This window comes from Pinus tabuliformis, chromosome 6 (assembly GCF_031772625.1).
Source record: "Pinus tabuliformis cultivar Carrire ecotype Pingquan chromosome 6, CPIR1, whole genome shotgun sequence".
Taxonomy (NCBI): domain Eukaryota; kingdom Viridiplantae; phylum Streptophyta; class Pinopsida; order Pinales; family Pinaceae; genus Pinus; species Pinus tabuliformis.
Genome location: NC_142292.1, coordinates 647,968,536 through 647,981,336, shown reverse-complemented (window position 1 = coordinate 647,981,336; position 12,801 = coordinate 647,968,536). Strand labels below are relative to the sequence as shown.

The window sequence follows — 12,801 nt, the reverse complement described above, 5'->3', positions numbered from 1 at the left end:
GGTTGATTTTAAGCTGTGCAGGAAATCCTTTTTTCAGATTACCGGGCGTTAGGGGAAGTTCTCGGCTGAACTAGCCAACTCCCGGGTTGTGTTTTCTGAAAGAGCCCAGCCAGTTCTTGATCCCGGGCTTATCATTCAAATTTTTTTTCTTTTTTTATGAATGCATGCAGGGTCTTCCGAAGCATTTTACATTTAAATTGTTTCCTGAAAATATTTCTGCTCTTATTGTTAAATCTGGCTGTGTAGGGGCCAAATCTGTACGTTAAGTAGGCTGTCTTAGGGTTTCGAAATTTTTCTGATCTAGGGTTTCAAATTTTTGTACAGTTTTTATCAGGGGTTTGCCTTTTTTGCTTCAGCAGGATACAGAGTGCATGGTTTACTTTGAGAATTTCAAGGGTTTAATAAATCTTCTGACCGTTCCTCAGTATTATTTCAATCTGTTACAGGGACAAATTTATTTTTTGTTTGCAGATCGTTTTTGGCTACGATACCCAGTGCTGTCTCCAAATGCTGTTCTGAAATATTTATTTGTGAAATCCCGACACCTTCAGTTTCCACGCAATAGGTGCAGGGCCTATCGTTCACCTAAGCAGCAAATTTGGCGACCTCGTTTCTCCAAAATTTACCCGCATCTATTTCGATTGCATGCCATACCCACACGTTTATTATCACTATCCGGTCACTGGAAGTTTCAGGCGTCAAAAAACTGGCACGAGGTTAAATGTAAAGACACAGTTTTTTTTTTGGGGGCAGCCTTCGACGTAATCCATCATCCGATTCAGATCGAAATCCCTCAACGCAGAATTGCTCCCGGCTGACCTGCGTACAGACAGACAAAGCACACTTGCGTGGATTCGATTTAGGTTTAACGCCAGCGAATCAAAATCTTTCAGTGAAACAAAATCTTTCAATGCAGTGCTCAGGCTTTTATTTCGTGACTATCACCATCAACTGAGGTTGTTGCACGCTTCTGGGCCGCCGTCGTATCTCCCTCTTGCCCGCTACACCTGCAAACGATAAACGCAAATCTGGTGTGCTTGTAGCAAATCGAAGGGTTACATTCATTGTGGTTTCATTCAAGGCCAGAGGACGCAGATACGTGTTTGGCAGAGCGGATCTATTGTTTTCAGCAGTAAGTCACAACGGTATCAGTCAAGGGCTTCATCGAAATTCCAGAACCCAGCATCGTGTCCATATTTCAACGACGGAGCAGCTGAGGGTCAAGGTATTATACGTTGATCTCCAATCCTCGGGCAGCAGCAGGTAACAAGCTCCAGGTAAGTTCGCATTGTTTCATATTTGATACTGGCCGCCGTAACCTTCTATCGCCATTGAGAAGCGTCCAGTTATGCCATCGTATTGTGCTCACCCAATTTTGTTTTACGTTTCATTAGTTCTTCATGATTAGAGTTTAACTATAGTTCCGACTTTTTTTTTTTCTTTAGATTTAAAAAAAATTTAATAGTTGTGACTTATATTTAAAATAGATCATAATTTTGCTTATCTCATAGTTTTAGTTTTAATTCATATTTTAGATTTTAATATAATGTTTCTTTTCTTTTTTTTTGGGAAAATATGAAAAATAAAAATTCTTTTATGCTTTAGGCTTAGTTTTAATTTTTATAGTTAGGTTTTGACTTTAAGTTTGGTTTTATTTAGATTTTAAAATAGTTTTAAATTTTGTTATAAAAAAAAAATCAAAAAAAAAAAAAAAAAAAATGTCTTTGTTAGATTTTTAATTTTAATTTAAATTTTAGTTTAGTTTAGTTTTAAAAATTTTCATTAAAAAAAAAAAAAAAAAAAAAAAAAAAAATTGGAAAATTTTCTTCGTCAGATCCAGTCTTTTTCGGGATTTATCATCTTTCATGCTGAGATCTAAAATTTTCAAGTCGAGATGCGAAATTGATATCTGGTTAATGGTTTAAAGTATTTCATTTTTTTTTTCAATTGCTGGATATCGTTTTGGTCATTCTAAGAGCATTGTGATTTAGCTAATGATAGATGATTGCTGTTCATGGTCCATATTTTTATATCATTTAACAAGTAATCATTTTAATAACAAATCTTTTAAGGCACTGGTCTGCTCAATTGATCAAATCATTTTAGTGCTTATCTTGATCGTGTCTCGTGTCTCCCAACCAACTGATCGACAGTTGGTCTCATCATCTCACAGGGACTACCCCCCTTAGCCGCGGGAGACAGGCTTAAACGGAGGGATCGGGGATCAGAGTGACAGCCCCCGGTCTGAGCGTTGTCGTGTCAATCCGCGCGACAACAACGTCCATCTGGTGAATCTCCCATCCCATTTGAGTTGCTAGGGATAGAACAGATCTGATAGAAGTGTAACAAGCAACTGCGGCGAAGGTCTCTTCATAGTCTATCCCTTCTTTCTGAGCATACCCCTTTGCTATGAACCGTGCCTTGTACTTCTCTATGTCGTCATCTGCAGCATACTTGATCTTGTAGATCCATCATGATCGTACAACTAATCTATTTTCTGGTCTAGGTACTACTTCCTAGACATCATTCGTCATGATGGAGTTGTACTCTTCCACCATGGCATCCACCCATACTTGGTGTTGAACAGCTTCTTGAAAGCTAGAGGGTTCTCCAACTTGAGCTACCAATGCTTGGTATCTATCTGGTTGTCTACGCGACCTCTTCTCAACTCTAGGAGTTCCAATAAACTCCTTTGTTTCCCTCAGTGTTTGCCACACCTCTTTGCTCGTTCTACCACTGGTGGTGGGAGGCTCAACCAATTCTTCCTCCTGATCTTGTTGTTCTGTCCATTGAGAAGCATCTACATTTCCTTCCTCTGAGGAAATACTGGTACTGGTCACTATACTTGACGCAAGTGTATGCTCTCCTGCCTGTCCTTCTTGCTGCCCCTGCTGCTCTTGGACTAACGGAACATCTCCTGACTGGTCTTCTGCAGGCATTTCATGAGATTTCCTGAAAGCTCTATCTTCCATGAACTTTGCATCCCGTCTTAATACAATCTTCCTGTTGCCTAGAATGTAGATTATGTATGTAATTGAGGTCTCATTATATCCTACAAGGTACCCCTTCTCTGCCGTCTGATCCAGTTTGTTGCGCTTCTCGTCTCGCATGTGATAATAAGCCACGCTTCTGAATATTCTGAGATGACTGACTTTTGGCTTCTTCCCTTAGAATACTCCTTCGGGCATTCTCTTCCCCAATGCTCTATCAAGAGTTCTATTCCGAATATATATTGTCGTGTTACAAGCTTCTGCGCATAGATACTTAGGCACATCCTAATCATACAACATGGCTTTGGCTACCCCAACAATAGTTCGGTTCTTCCGCTCTGCCACTCCATTCTGCTCCGGATTATATGGAGTTGTCCACTCTCTTTTGATGCCCTCCTTTGTGCAGAAATCTGTGAAATCTTTGTCTGTATATTCTCCACCATTATCTAAATGCAATACCTTTATCTTTTTCCCTGTCATATTTTCAACAAGAGCCTTAAATTCTCGAAAACGATCAAAGACCTCATCCTTGGTCTTTAAGAAATAAATCCAAGTTTTTCTGGAGTGATCATCGATAAAATTGATGAAGTATTCGCCACCACTAAGAGCCCTTGTGGACATAGGACCGCAGATATCTGACTGTATTAATCCAAATACATCCTTTGCTCTATTGTTACTTCTGGAAAAAGTTGTTTTAGCATACTTTCCTAGCACACATCGTTTGTATAAGTCATCATGTTCACTACTTAGGACTGGTACCCCTGTAACAGTCTCTCGGAGCATCCTCAGTGCTACATGGTGTAAGTGCCCCATTCGCCTTTGCCATAATCCATTTCGCTCCTTCTCACCATTATAGTTGTTGCTTATCAGTGCCATTGGCGACTCGAGCTACAACCTAAGTCACCTGACACGGGGATTTGGGACACGTAGGATTCGAGATTCGTGGTGTCAGATTCGGACACGCTGACCCCCCGGAACAGGACACGTTATATATTATTTTATTAAAATATATATATATATATATATATCTATTTATTTATTTATTTATTTAAGATATATATATATATATATATATATATATATTAAAAATTAGATATTATCATATTTCTTACACAACTTTTAATTAATGATACAAATTTATTGATTTCAAACATAGATCTTCATCTATAGCTATTAGCATGCATAGTACATACAAAATTCAAATACATGTCAAACTATTATCTATTTCTTATGCTTGGCCCTCTTGCCACCACGAGAAATGTCTAATTTTTTAGTCTTGTTGGAAAATCAGGATCTTTGTCATTAATATCACCCTCTACGCATTAATATCCAGAGGTATCTTTGTCATTACCTCTGTATCTGTATAGGGATCTTTGTCATCAATATCACCCTTTAAGCATTAACATAAGATAGAACACGCATAACATGTCAAGTCAAGATTTTGTTTGAGTGATGCGTACATTTTTAGGAGGGTCATGATACAGGAGTTCGACAACCAATGTCACTAACATCAAAGTACATAGAGGGATTGGTGCTCTTGATTAAATACTAGTTCCATACCCTAATACATGACAAAATTCAATGGAAACATTGCAATCTCCCAATCCTAAAATCCTAAAAAACTGATAAGTCTGCTGGATTTTGAATGAAATCTAAAATTCTACTTTCTGCATATGAAATCTAATGAGGTCAGAACCACTCTCAAACATCCTGAGTCATTTCATGGTAATGTTAAAAATTTAAGTAAAAGGATGAAAATGAAGATTAAGGAGAATGTCACTTTTACCTTAAGAATTTAACATTACCATGAACAGGACACGTTTCCCAAAATCGCGACACGCTTTTGAAAATCGTGACACGACCTCGGATTCGACGTGTCGGAAAAGGACACGACGTGTCATATGATTTGGACACGAATCCGGACCGAATCGTGTCGGATTCGCTAGATTCGGGATTCGTAGGGGGTTTAGGACGAATCCGGTGACTTAGGCTACAACCTATACAACTTGTTGCTTCAAACCCCAATTTGCTTTTTCTTCTTCCAGCCTGGATGCTTAACGTATACTCTCTTCTCGATGAAGTATACATCATATCCCTTGTCCTGTAACTAGGACACTGAAATTAGATTCATTCATAATCCTGGCACATGCAAAACATTGTTGGCTCAGAGGTTGGTCCCTGTTTTTGTTTGAAAATCTATGGTGCCTCTCCCTACTGGAGTACATTTTGTTCTGTTTCCCATAGTTTTTGGAAGTCCATCTATTCTTCTTGATAGCTCAAGAAATGTTCTCGTACTCCAGTCATATGAGTTGAAGCCCCGCTATCCATGTACCAAACATCCGCCTGATGTTAAATTAGCTAGACATGCAAATTCTTTATCTAATATGATAGATAAATCTAAGACACTTTGAGTATCCATATTGTGCCAATTTCTGACGCTAACCTATCCCAGCAGCTGCTGTAGGAAAAATTGCATCCCACCTAGAATTATCCTCCTTTTTGAATCTTCTGGTGCACTACGACCGATAAATTTCGATTGGAAAAGACTTACCTCTCTGTCGACTCACTCAAAGAGAGTTTTCCCACGAAATCCAATCTCCTTGGTTTGAACTGCGCAATCCTCTAGGAGATTTGAATTTCTGCCCTTGCACGAATTTCGAATTCCCTTCTTTTCTAGCATTGGATCCTCCAGCTTCTCTCTTCTGCTTCCCTGTAGCTCTGATACCATGTGAAAAATTCTAAAATAGAAATCCTATTGTAGTGATTAATATGATTTCTTCTACTTATTACTCAAGAGATAAGTTATCTACTGTATTCTTACGGCAAATATCGAAACATATTCTACTGCAGCCTTCATTATTAAAACATTGCAGAAAGTAAATGTAAGTAAAATGTTGGCACATATACACACACAACGTGACAGTTATTTTTGGACAATTGTCCCCAGAAAAACCCAATGCGGGAAAATCGGTGAAGCAGATGAGGGTTTTATTATTCTTCAACAAAAATCAACATGTACAAATTACACCCAGCAGTATAGAATAAGGCTTTCTAAGAAATATTTACAGACGTTTCTAAACAAGTATTTGAGACAAGAGAGAGGTTCCTCCACCCTTTGCGCCTCTCTGGCTTGCCCAGTGTCACTTTCTCTGGCCTCTGGACTGGCCTGCGCAATGCCTGCATCACTCAGGACAACGCTATCTCTCCCAGTGTCAATCTGCCCAACGTTGTTCCTTCCACTGCTCTGCGTCTTCGTCTTTGTCTCCTTGACTGATAATGAACCCTCTCTATCTCTCATCCACCTGCAACACTCCCTCTGAATTGATTTTCACTTGTCGAACTTCGACCAGTGAGAAAATAGATTTTCTTGGGCAACTGAGTATCTGTCTGGTGTGTTTTCCAAATGACCCTCAAGCCCCTTCTTATATCTTTTTGTTGGTCAACCAACACCCTAGATTACATCTTAATCAAAGGCTCAAATCGTTTTGGCTCGATTCATGGCTTTTTCTAGAAGTTTCACCCTTGATTAGATTAATACCCATTAATATTTTAATTTTCCTAAGTTTAGACTTGGCACCCCATTAAAAATATTAATTATTTTAATAAGATCACTTCTGGGTGGAATGTCCCAAAACGCTTTGTCGGTTCTTTGGAATACCTGTACCCAAGCCTCCCTGCAAAATTTGAGGCTTAGAGCACATCCGATGCTACCCCAAATCAACATCTTCTTCCTTGATTTGGCCTCCTAGGATGACTGAGATAATTTGGCTTCTCCTGCAGCAGATAATTCTCCTCTTCGCAAGTGTGATGAATATTAGCCCTAAAACAGCCCAAAACAACTCGTCTTCTAGTCCTTCCTTCTATGCTTGGAGAGAGGCTCTTCTAATGTGATTCACACTTCTTTCTAACTTCAGATTGCTTGTCCAAAAATCTTATTCTCAAATGGAGGTCGAACTCCCTATATATAGTGTTTCGTCCATCAATATAAGCAGACTTGAGATATAGGTAAGCCAACTTGTCAATCTGGAAGCATCCTTTAGGCCGACATGAAGAAGCAGGGTTGCGGGGGAGCGCCCCCCCCCCCCCCCCCCCTCGAACCCACTCCTGGAGCGTGCTCCCTCCTTAATCTTCATTTTCATCCTTTTACTTAAACTTTTAACATTACCATAAAATGACTCAAGATGTTTCAGAGTAGTTCCGACCTCATTGGATTTCATATGGAGGAAGTAGAATTTTAGATCTCATTTAAAATCCAGCAGACTTATCAGTTTTTCAGGATTTTAGGATTGGGGGATTGCAATGTTTCAATTGGATTTTGTCATGTATTAGGGTATGGAACTCGTATTTAATCAAGAGCACCAATCCCTCTATGTACCTTGATGTTAGTGACATTGGTTGTCGAACTCCTCTATCATGACCCTACTAAAAATGTACCCATCACTCAAACAAAATCTTGACTTGACATGCTATGTTTTTTCTATCTTATATTAATGCTTAGAGGGTGATATTAATGACAAAGATCATGATTTTCCAACAAGACTCAAAAATTAGACATTTCTCGTGGCGGCAAGAGGCCCAAGCATTAGCAATAGATAATAGATTTACTTGTCTTTTCTAGTTTCTATTAGTTTTTATAACTATTGACTCTTTCATATTTATTATGATATTTTTTGTAAACAATACATGAGAATTTAAGTTTGAAGTTTGAAGTTGGCAATTATAACTCACTGGAAATGAATTATGAATATGATGCTTCGTGAAAGTTGAAAGTTGTTTCATTTCATTTCATTTTATAACATTTCATTTCATGTTAGATATTCTTTGTTGTAATGGTTACACTTAGCTTACAAGGACAACTTTGGTGATCAATGACGATAAATGTTATATATTGAATTTTGAAAGCTTGAAACTTTAAGATTGATGAATAATGAGACTCAATATGTTGTATGTTACTAACTTGTGAACGTGGTTGATGAAGATTATAACTTCTAGATGAATGATGTTATATGGTTCAATCTATGTTTTTATGCTTTTTATATCTAATTCATCATTCTACATGCTTTTGTTGACATATATGCATCAAAATATATATATATATATATATATATTATAAAAATTCGCTCCCGAATCGGGAGCTTCTGAAAATGTCACTCCCGCTCCCAAGTAACCTAGTGAAGAAGAGCTTGTGACAAGGTCTTGGAGGGCTAATAATAATTCTTTTACAATGGATTACATGCCAAAAATGGGTCTTCAAACTTTGACATTGACTCTATGAATTTTATGACTTGGTGACCAATCCTAATAGCTCAAAATGGGAGCTTTAACTAAAAAATAAAATTCTTTGACCATGAAACCCATGATTCAAACATTATAAAAATAATTTTATTTTTCTTCTTTACATCAATTACATAAAATCATCATTAGACATGTCACTATGAAAACCAAACCTAGTTACACTTTTCAACATCAACAAGAGCTTAATACTATTGAAAGGGGCCAAACAAAGTATAGCTCAACATTATGTTTTTGATGCACTGAAAATGCAAAAACAGCAAATAAGACCTAGATATCAGCCCTAAAAATGGGGGTGAAAATGATGAAATGATAGATGTTGCCTTTTCAACATAATAGTTGTGATACCAAACTTTAGGACAATCCCATATAAATGCAATGTAGCTATAAAATGCATATGTAACCAAACCATGACCCTAGTTTACCGTAAAATAAATAAAATGAAAAAAATGAATTGATCAACACATAGAGACTACTGCCTTCGATCAGATGGTCAATGGAGTCAATAGGATGAAGTTAAAAGGCTAAGGATCTTGGACAAAGAGGGAGAAAAGAGAGTTCACTTCACCTCCAAACGTTGGCAACTTTCTGTTTTAGGATATTTAAGGTCAAAGGATGCAATCTAGTTCCTTTGATGGATACTTGATGACAAATTTTGCATAATAAGAAATTAGAGTTCATAAATGACATTGTAATTTTTAATATGGCACAAAATAAACCATAATTTCAGCAATTAATGCAAAATGGAAGAAAAATAGCATTTAAACTTAAACCATTCATTCAAGAATCACTTCATCAATCCAAAGAAAGTCTCTCCATGCAAAACATATCCTCCCCAAGAAAATTCGCTACCCTACTTTGCCATTAAACCCAAGTGAAAGAAAGAACTAGTGCACACTCTTTACAAGAGAAAGTTGAATGTGTGTGACAATGAATCTTCTAATTCAACTCCCCTCTACTTATATGACAGTAACCAAGTCAATTTAGGCTTCATTTACAAGTAAATTCCCTTAAACATGACTTCAAGTGTTCAACAAGGTCGATAGGTCAAAAGCCGACCTAGAGATAGCTTTTCATAATGATAAAAAATAGTAAATACTGTAAAAGGCCCTTTTCTCCACACACGTGGGAAAAGGAGTTCTCCAACATGGCATCATTCTTCTAAAGTGAGCATCTCCATCAAGCATGGTGCCAAGAAAGGTACAAGAATCCTCCTTACTCCAACACATCTCATCCATGTGAAAGGGTGCATCTCTGAGCCACAACTCCTCAATCAATACATTCTCATCAAAATACCATACATCATCACTCTAGGGCTTCCATGGGTGATGTGGTAAGCCTAGGGCATGATGTCATCATCAAGAAGGTATGTGTTGTCCCTCCCAAACTGTCTTAAGACATCATCATCATCACCATCTAGGCTCTAGAATATGGCAACACCCATCAAGAAGGTGCAAGCCTAGCCTAGGGACATCTTGAGTACTATAGGGTACCTCATCAATCATGTCAATGCCATGACTTCTTTACTCAGTGTTTCAATATTTAGAAAGGTAGAAGGTGCCATACTTCCATGTGAGGGCTCCTCAGTGGCCAATGCTCATCTACATGGGGGGCAACATTGTAGATGCAAGGTCATAAGTGCGCTCATGTTAGGCTAGACATCCTCTTCAAGGTGCTATAGAAGCGTTAATCCATCCCTCTAGGGATATCCAATGCATCTGTGAGAACCAACCTGAGACAAACAATTATGATCAGGTGAGAACATCACTAGTTAGAGAAACCATAAATGTATAGTGGACCATATTAAATGTTACGGACACCAAAATACTTCACCACAAGCCTTGTGTTCGAACTTTTTTCCAGTTGATAACTTGTAAACAAGTTACCACACCCATGTTTGGGATAGCTATTTAATAACCCTCTAGGTGCTTCCAACCCCAAGGGGAAGGATAGTTCCTAGAAAGACACATCAATCAATAAGTGCAAGTGATAAAGGTGGACATGGAATGGAAAAGACTTTCAAGAAGATGTCGTTGCCTTGGTACCAACTAAATGAGGTCCAACATATTGCTGCAATGATGAGAAGAGGGAGCAATCATTGGAACCTAAGTTACCCCTTTCCTCAGCCTATTTTTACCACCCCTCTGATGTGCCTTTTCTTTAATGATTTTCTTTTTCTTTCTTGCATAGCTTGGGTAACCAACTTGCTTGATGCTTTACAATACCCCTTAAAGATGTAGCAGTTTATTGCTCATCGAGGATGGGATATTCATAAGTGCCTTATATTTAGATAAAGCATAATATGCTAAGACCTAGGTAATGGCTAATGAGAGGCACAGAGCTTAAACTAAGCTTTTGTCCATGCACTTCTAATTGTCCAAGCCATCTTTGGCATTTTACATATGCTTTTATCTTTCTTTCAATTGCATCAACCTCTTAAGGGAAAAAATTTCGAGCCCTTGCACAAAGATGAGGATAGAGGGTGCCAATACCAGTGACAAATGACAATCAACCAAAAGAGTGGAGGTGGATACAAGGAACTGATGGAAAGTGATAAGTATGGATTAACCTGGGCATGGTATATCAATCAATACCTTTTGTTTGTGCCCCACCTGAGCATCAGAAAGAAAAGCCTCATGGAAGGTCACATTGGACCAAGGGCAAGGGATAACCTCCTAGTTGAAGAGTGGGTACATGGATACAATCAAGATTGGTTGATCATCCTACTCAACCTGTGATTTATATCATAATGCCCTTAACATTAAATGAAAGCACATGATTATAGAAATTATTAGGGTACCTTGCAATATATGACTGACATTCCTTCAAGAAGAATGCTAGGTGAGGAAGAAAGCACTAACCGGACACATGTGGAGAGCTCTAAGGCATAGCTATTTGTGGATCATCCATAGGGCACTGGCTAGCAGACTTATCAAATAGGAGAAAAATTTTCTCCTCGGGTTACCCACTTGTGTGGTAACAAACCCAAAGAGTGAGGATAAGGTACATCTCCTAATATCCTAGTCTGAAACCTATTTGTCTCCTATATGAAAATGTTTCACCCAAAACATATTTCATTCAATGTTGTGACTTGTCACACTTGGACTCGGCAAAGACTTGGCAACTAAAGAAAGACTGCAAATACAAAGATAATAAAAGAACTTAAAATATAGTAAATTCTATGAACAAAATATATGGTGAGTTTGACAGCAAGTTTGTGGTGAGTCTTGGCAAGTCTGGCAAGTATCCCACGACCCTAGCAAGTGGCAAGCTTTCCCCAGCCAAGACTCAGCAAGACTCATGAGTATTACCCAAGTTAAAAGTTAAAACTACATTATTTTTAGTTACTTCCCCATTGAAAGTCATTCCAATCTTATAATTTGTAAATTCTTATCATTGTTTGCTGATTGATCACAAAAAAAAAAATCATTTTTTTTATATAGTAAGCCAATGACAAGAAGAACGTGATACTACCGTAATTTTTAAACAGAAGTGAGAAAATTGGCCAAGACAATAAAAAACTAACAGAAAATCATATGACAATTGACAAAATTATGTAAAACCAGTATGTCAAAAGGAAGCATAATAAACTCTAAATCAACAAAGTAACAATTTGCATACCTTGTTCCACGTGCTTCTTAAGCCCTTGAAGAAAGTTGTTTACTTCTAATTGCAAAACCACCAGTGTAGCTCAAAATTAGCCATATCCTGAGAACCATTCCTTGTCTAAGATTAACTACCACAAATCAATATCCTACGACTTTGGCTCAAACAAAGAACAAACAATCTCCATTTGTAAAATTAGGAACAAAAGCAATCATAATATTTTGTCAAAATAATGAACCATTTGTCATAATACTTCATTATAAATTATAATACATCACAATGTGAACAAATTTTGAATTATATTTCAATAAGAGGAATTAAAACTAATCAAGTAAAAATATGACACCTGACAGAATTTCCAACTAGATTGCACTAAATTATCCTAGCGAACTGCTTCTGACATCCCAGAGCAAAGCATAAAAGAAACTTCACAAAATGTTCACAAATCTGGTCTAGAAACCAGTGCCTGAACCAGACAATTAATACAGTATGCCTTGTCATTCAGGCAGCTAGTGAAAAATGCAGTGGAATCCAATTACAGAATCTCTTTTAATGTTCTGCTACATGGAGACTTGAAGTTACATACTCTTTGATACAAAATAAAAGCCTCCAAGTGAACCTGACAAGGAATGCATTTTACAACATACCCAATAACCAATATGGATCCATTCAAAAATGAAAGCAATAGCAACAAATTTACTCTATACTTCAGTAGTTTAGATGCAAATATGTTCTAAAACACACCTCATGAATTACACAAGCATGTAGCATTCTATGACAAGGATAGCCTTCTTGTCAACAAGGAGAATAAAATAAGAAAATATTTCTTATCCAGACCAGAAAGAACTTTGTTTTGGCTACAACATAGTTGACAGAAATCATTAATGAATATTTTCTCTCACTAGCACCCAAG

General features: G+C 37.5%; 1 protein-coding gene across 4 annotated transcripts in view; it reads right to left on the bottom strand.

The window, feature by feature from the left end:
* Window positions 1–12,801, bottom strand: part of LOC149260285 (FAD-binding protein) — a 375,148-nt gene that overhangs the window by 174,213 nt on the left and 188,134 nt on the right. For all 4 annotated transcript variants that reach the window (XM_089420053.1, XM_089420065.1, XM_089420059.1 and 1 more), the window contains exon 5: window positions 11,904–11,945. In XM_089420053.1, the coding sequence (XP_089276179.1) occupies window positions 11,904–11,945 (42 nt within the window). The remainder of the gene's footprint in view (window positions 1–11,903; window positions 11,946–12,801) is intronic.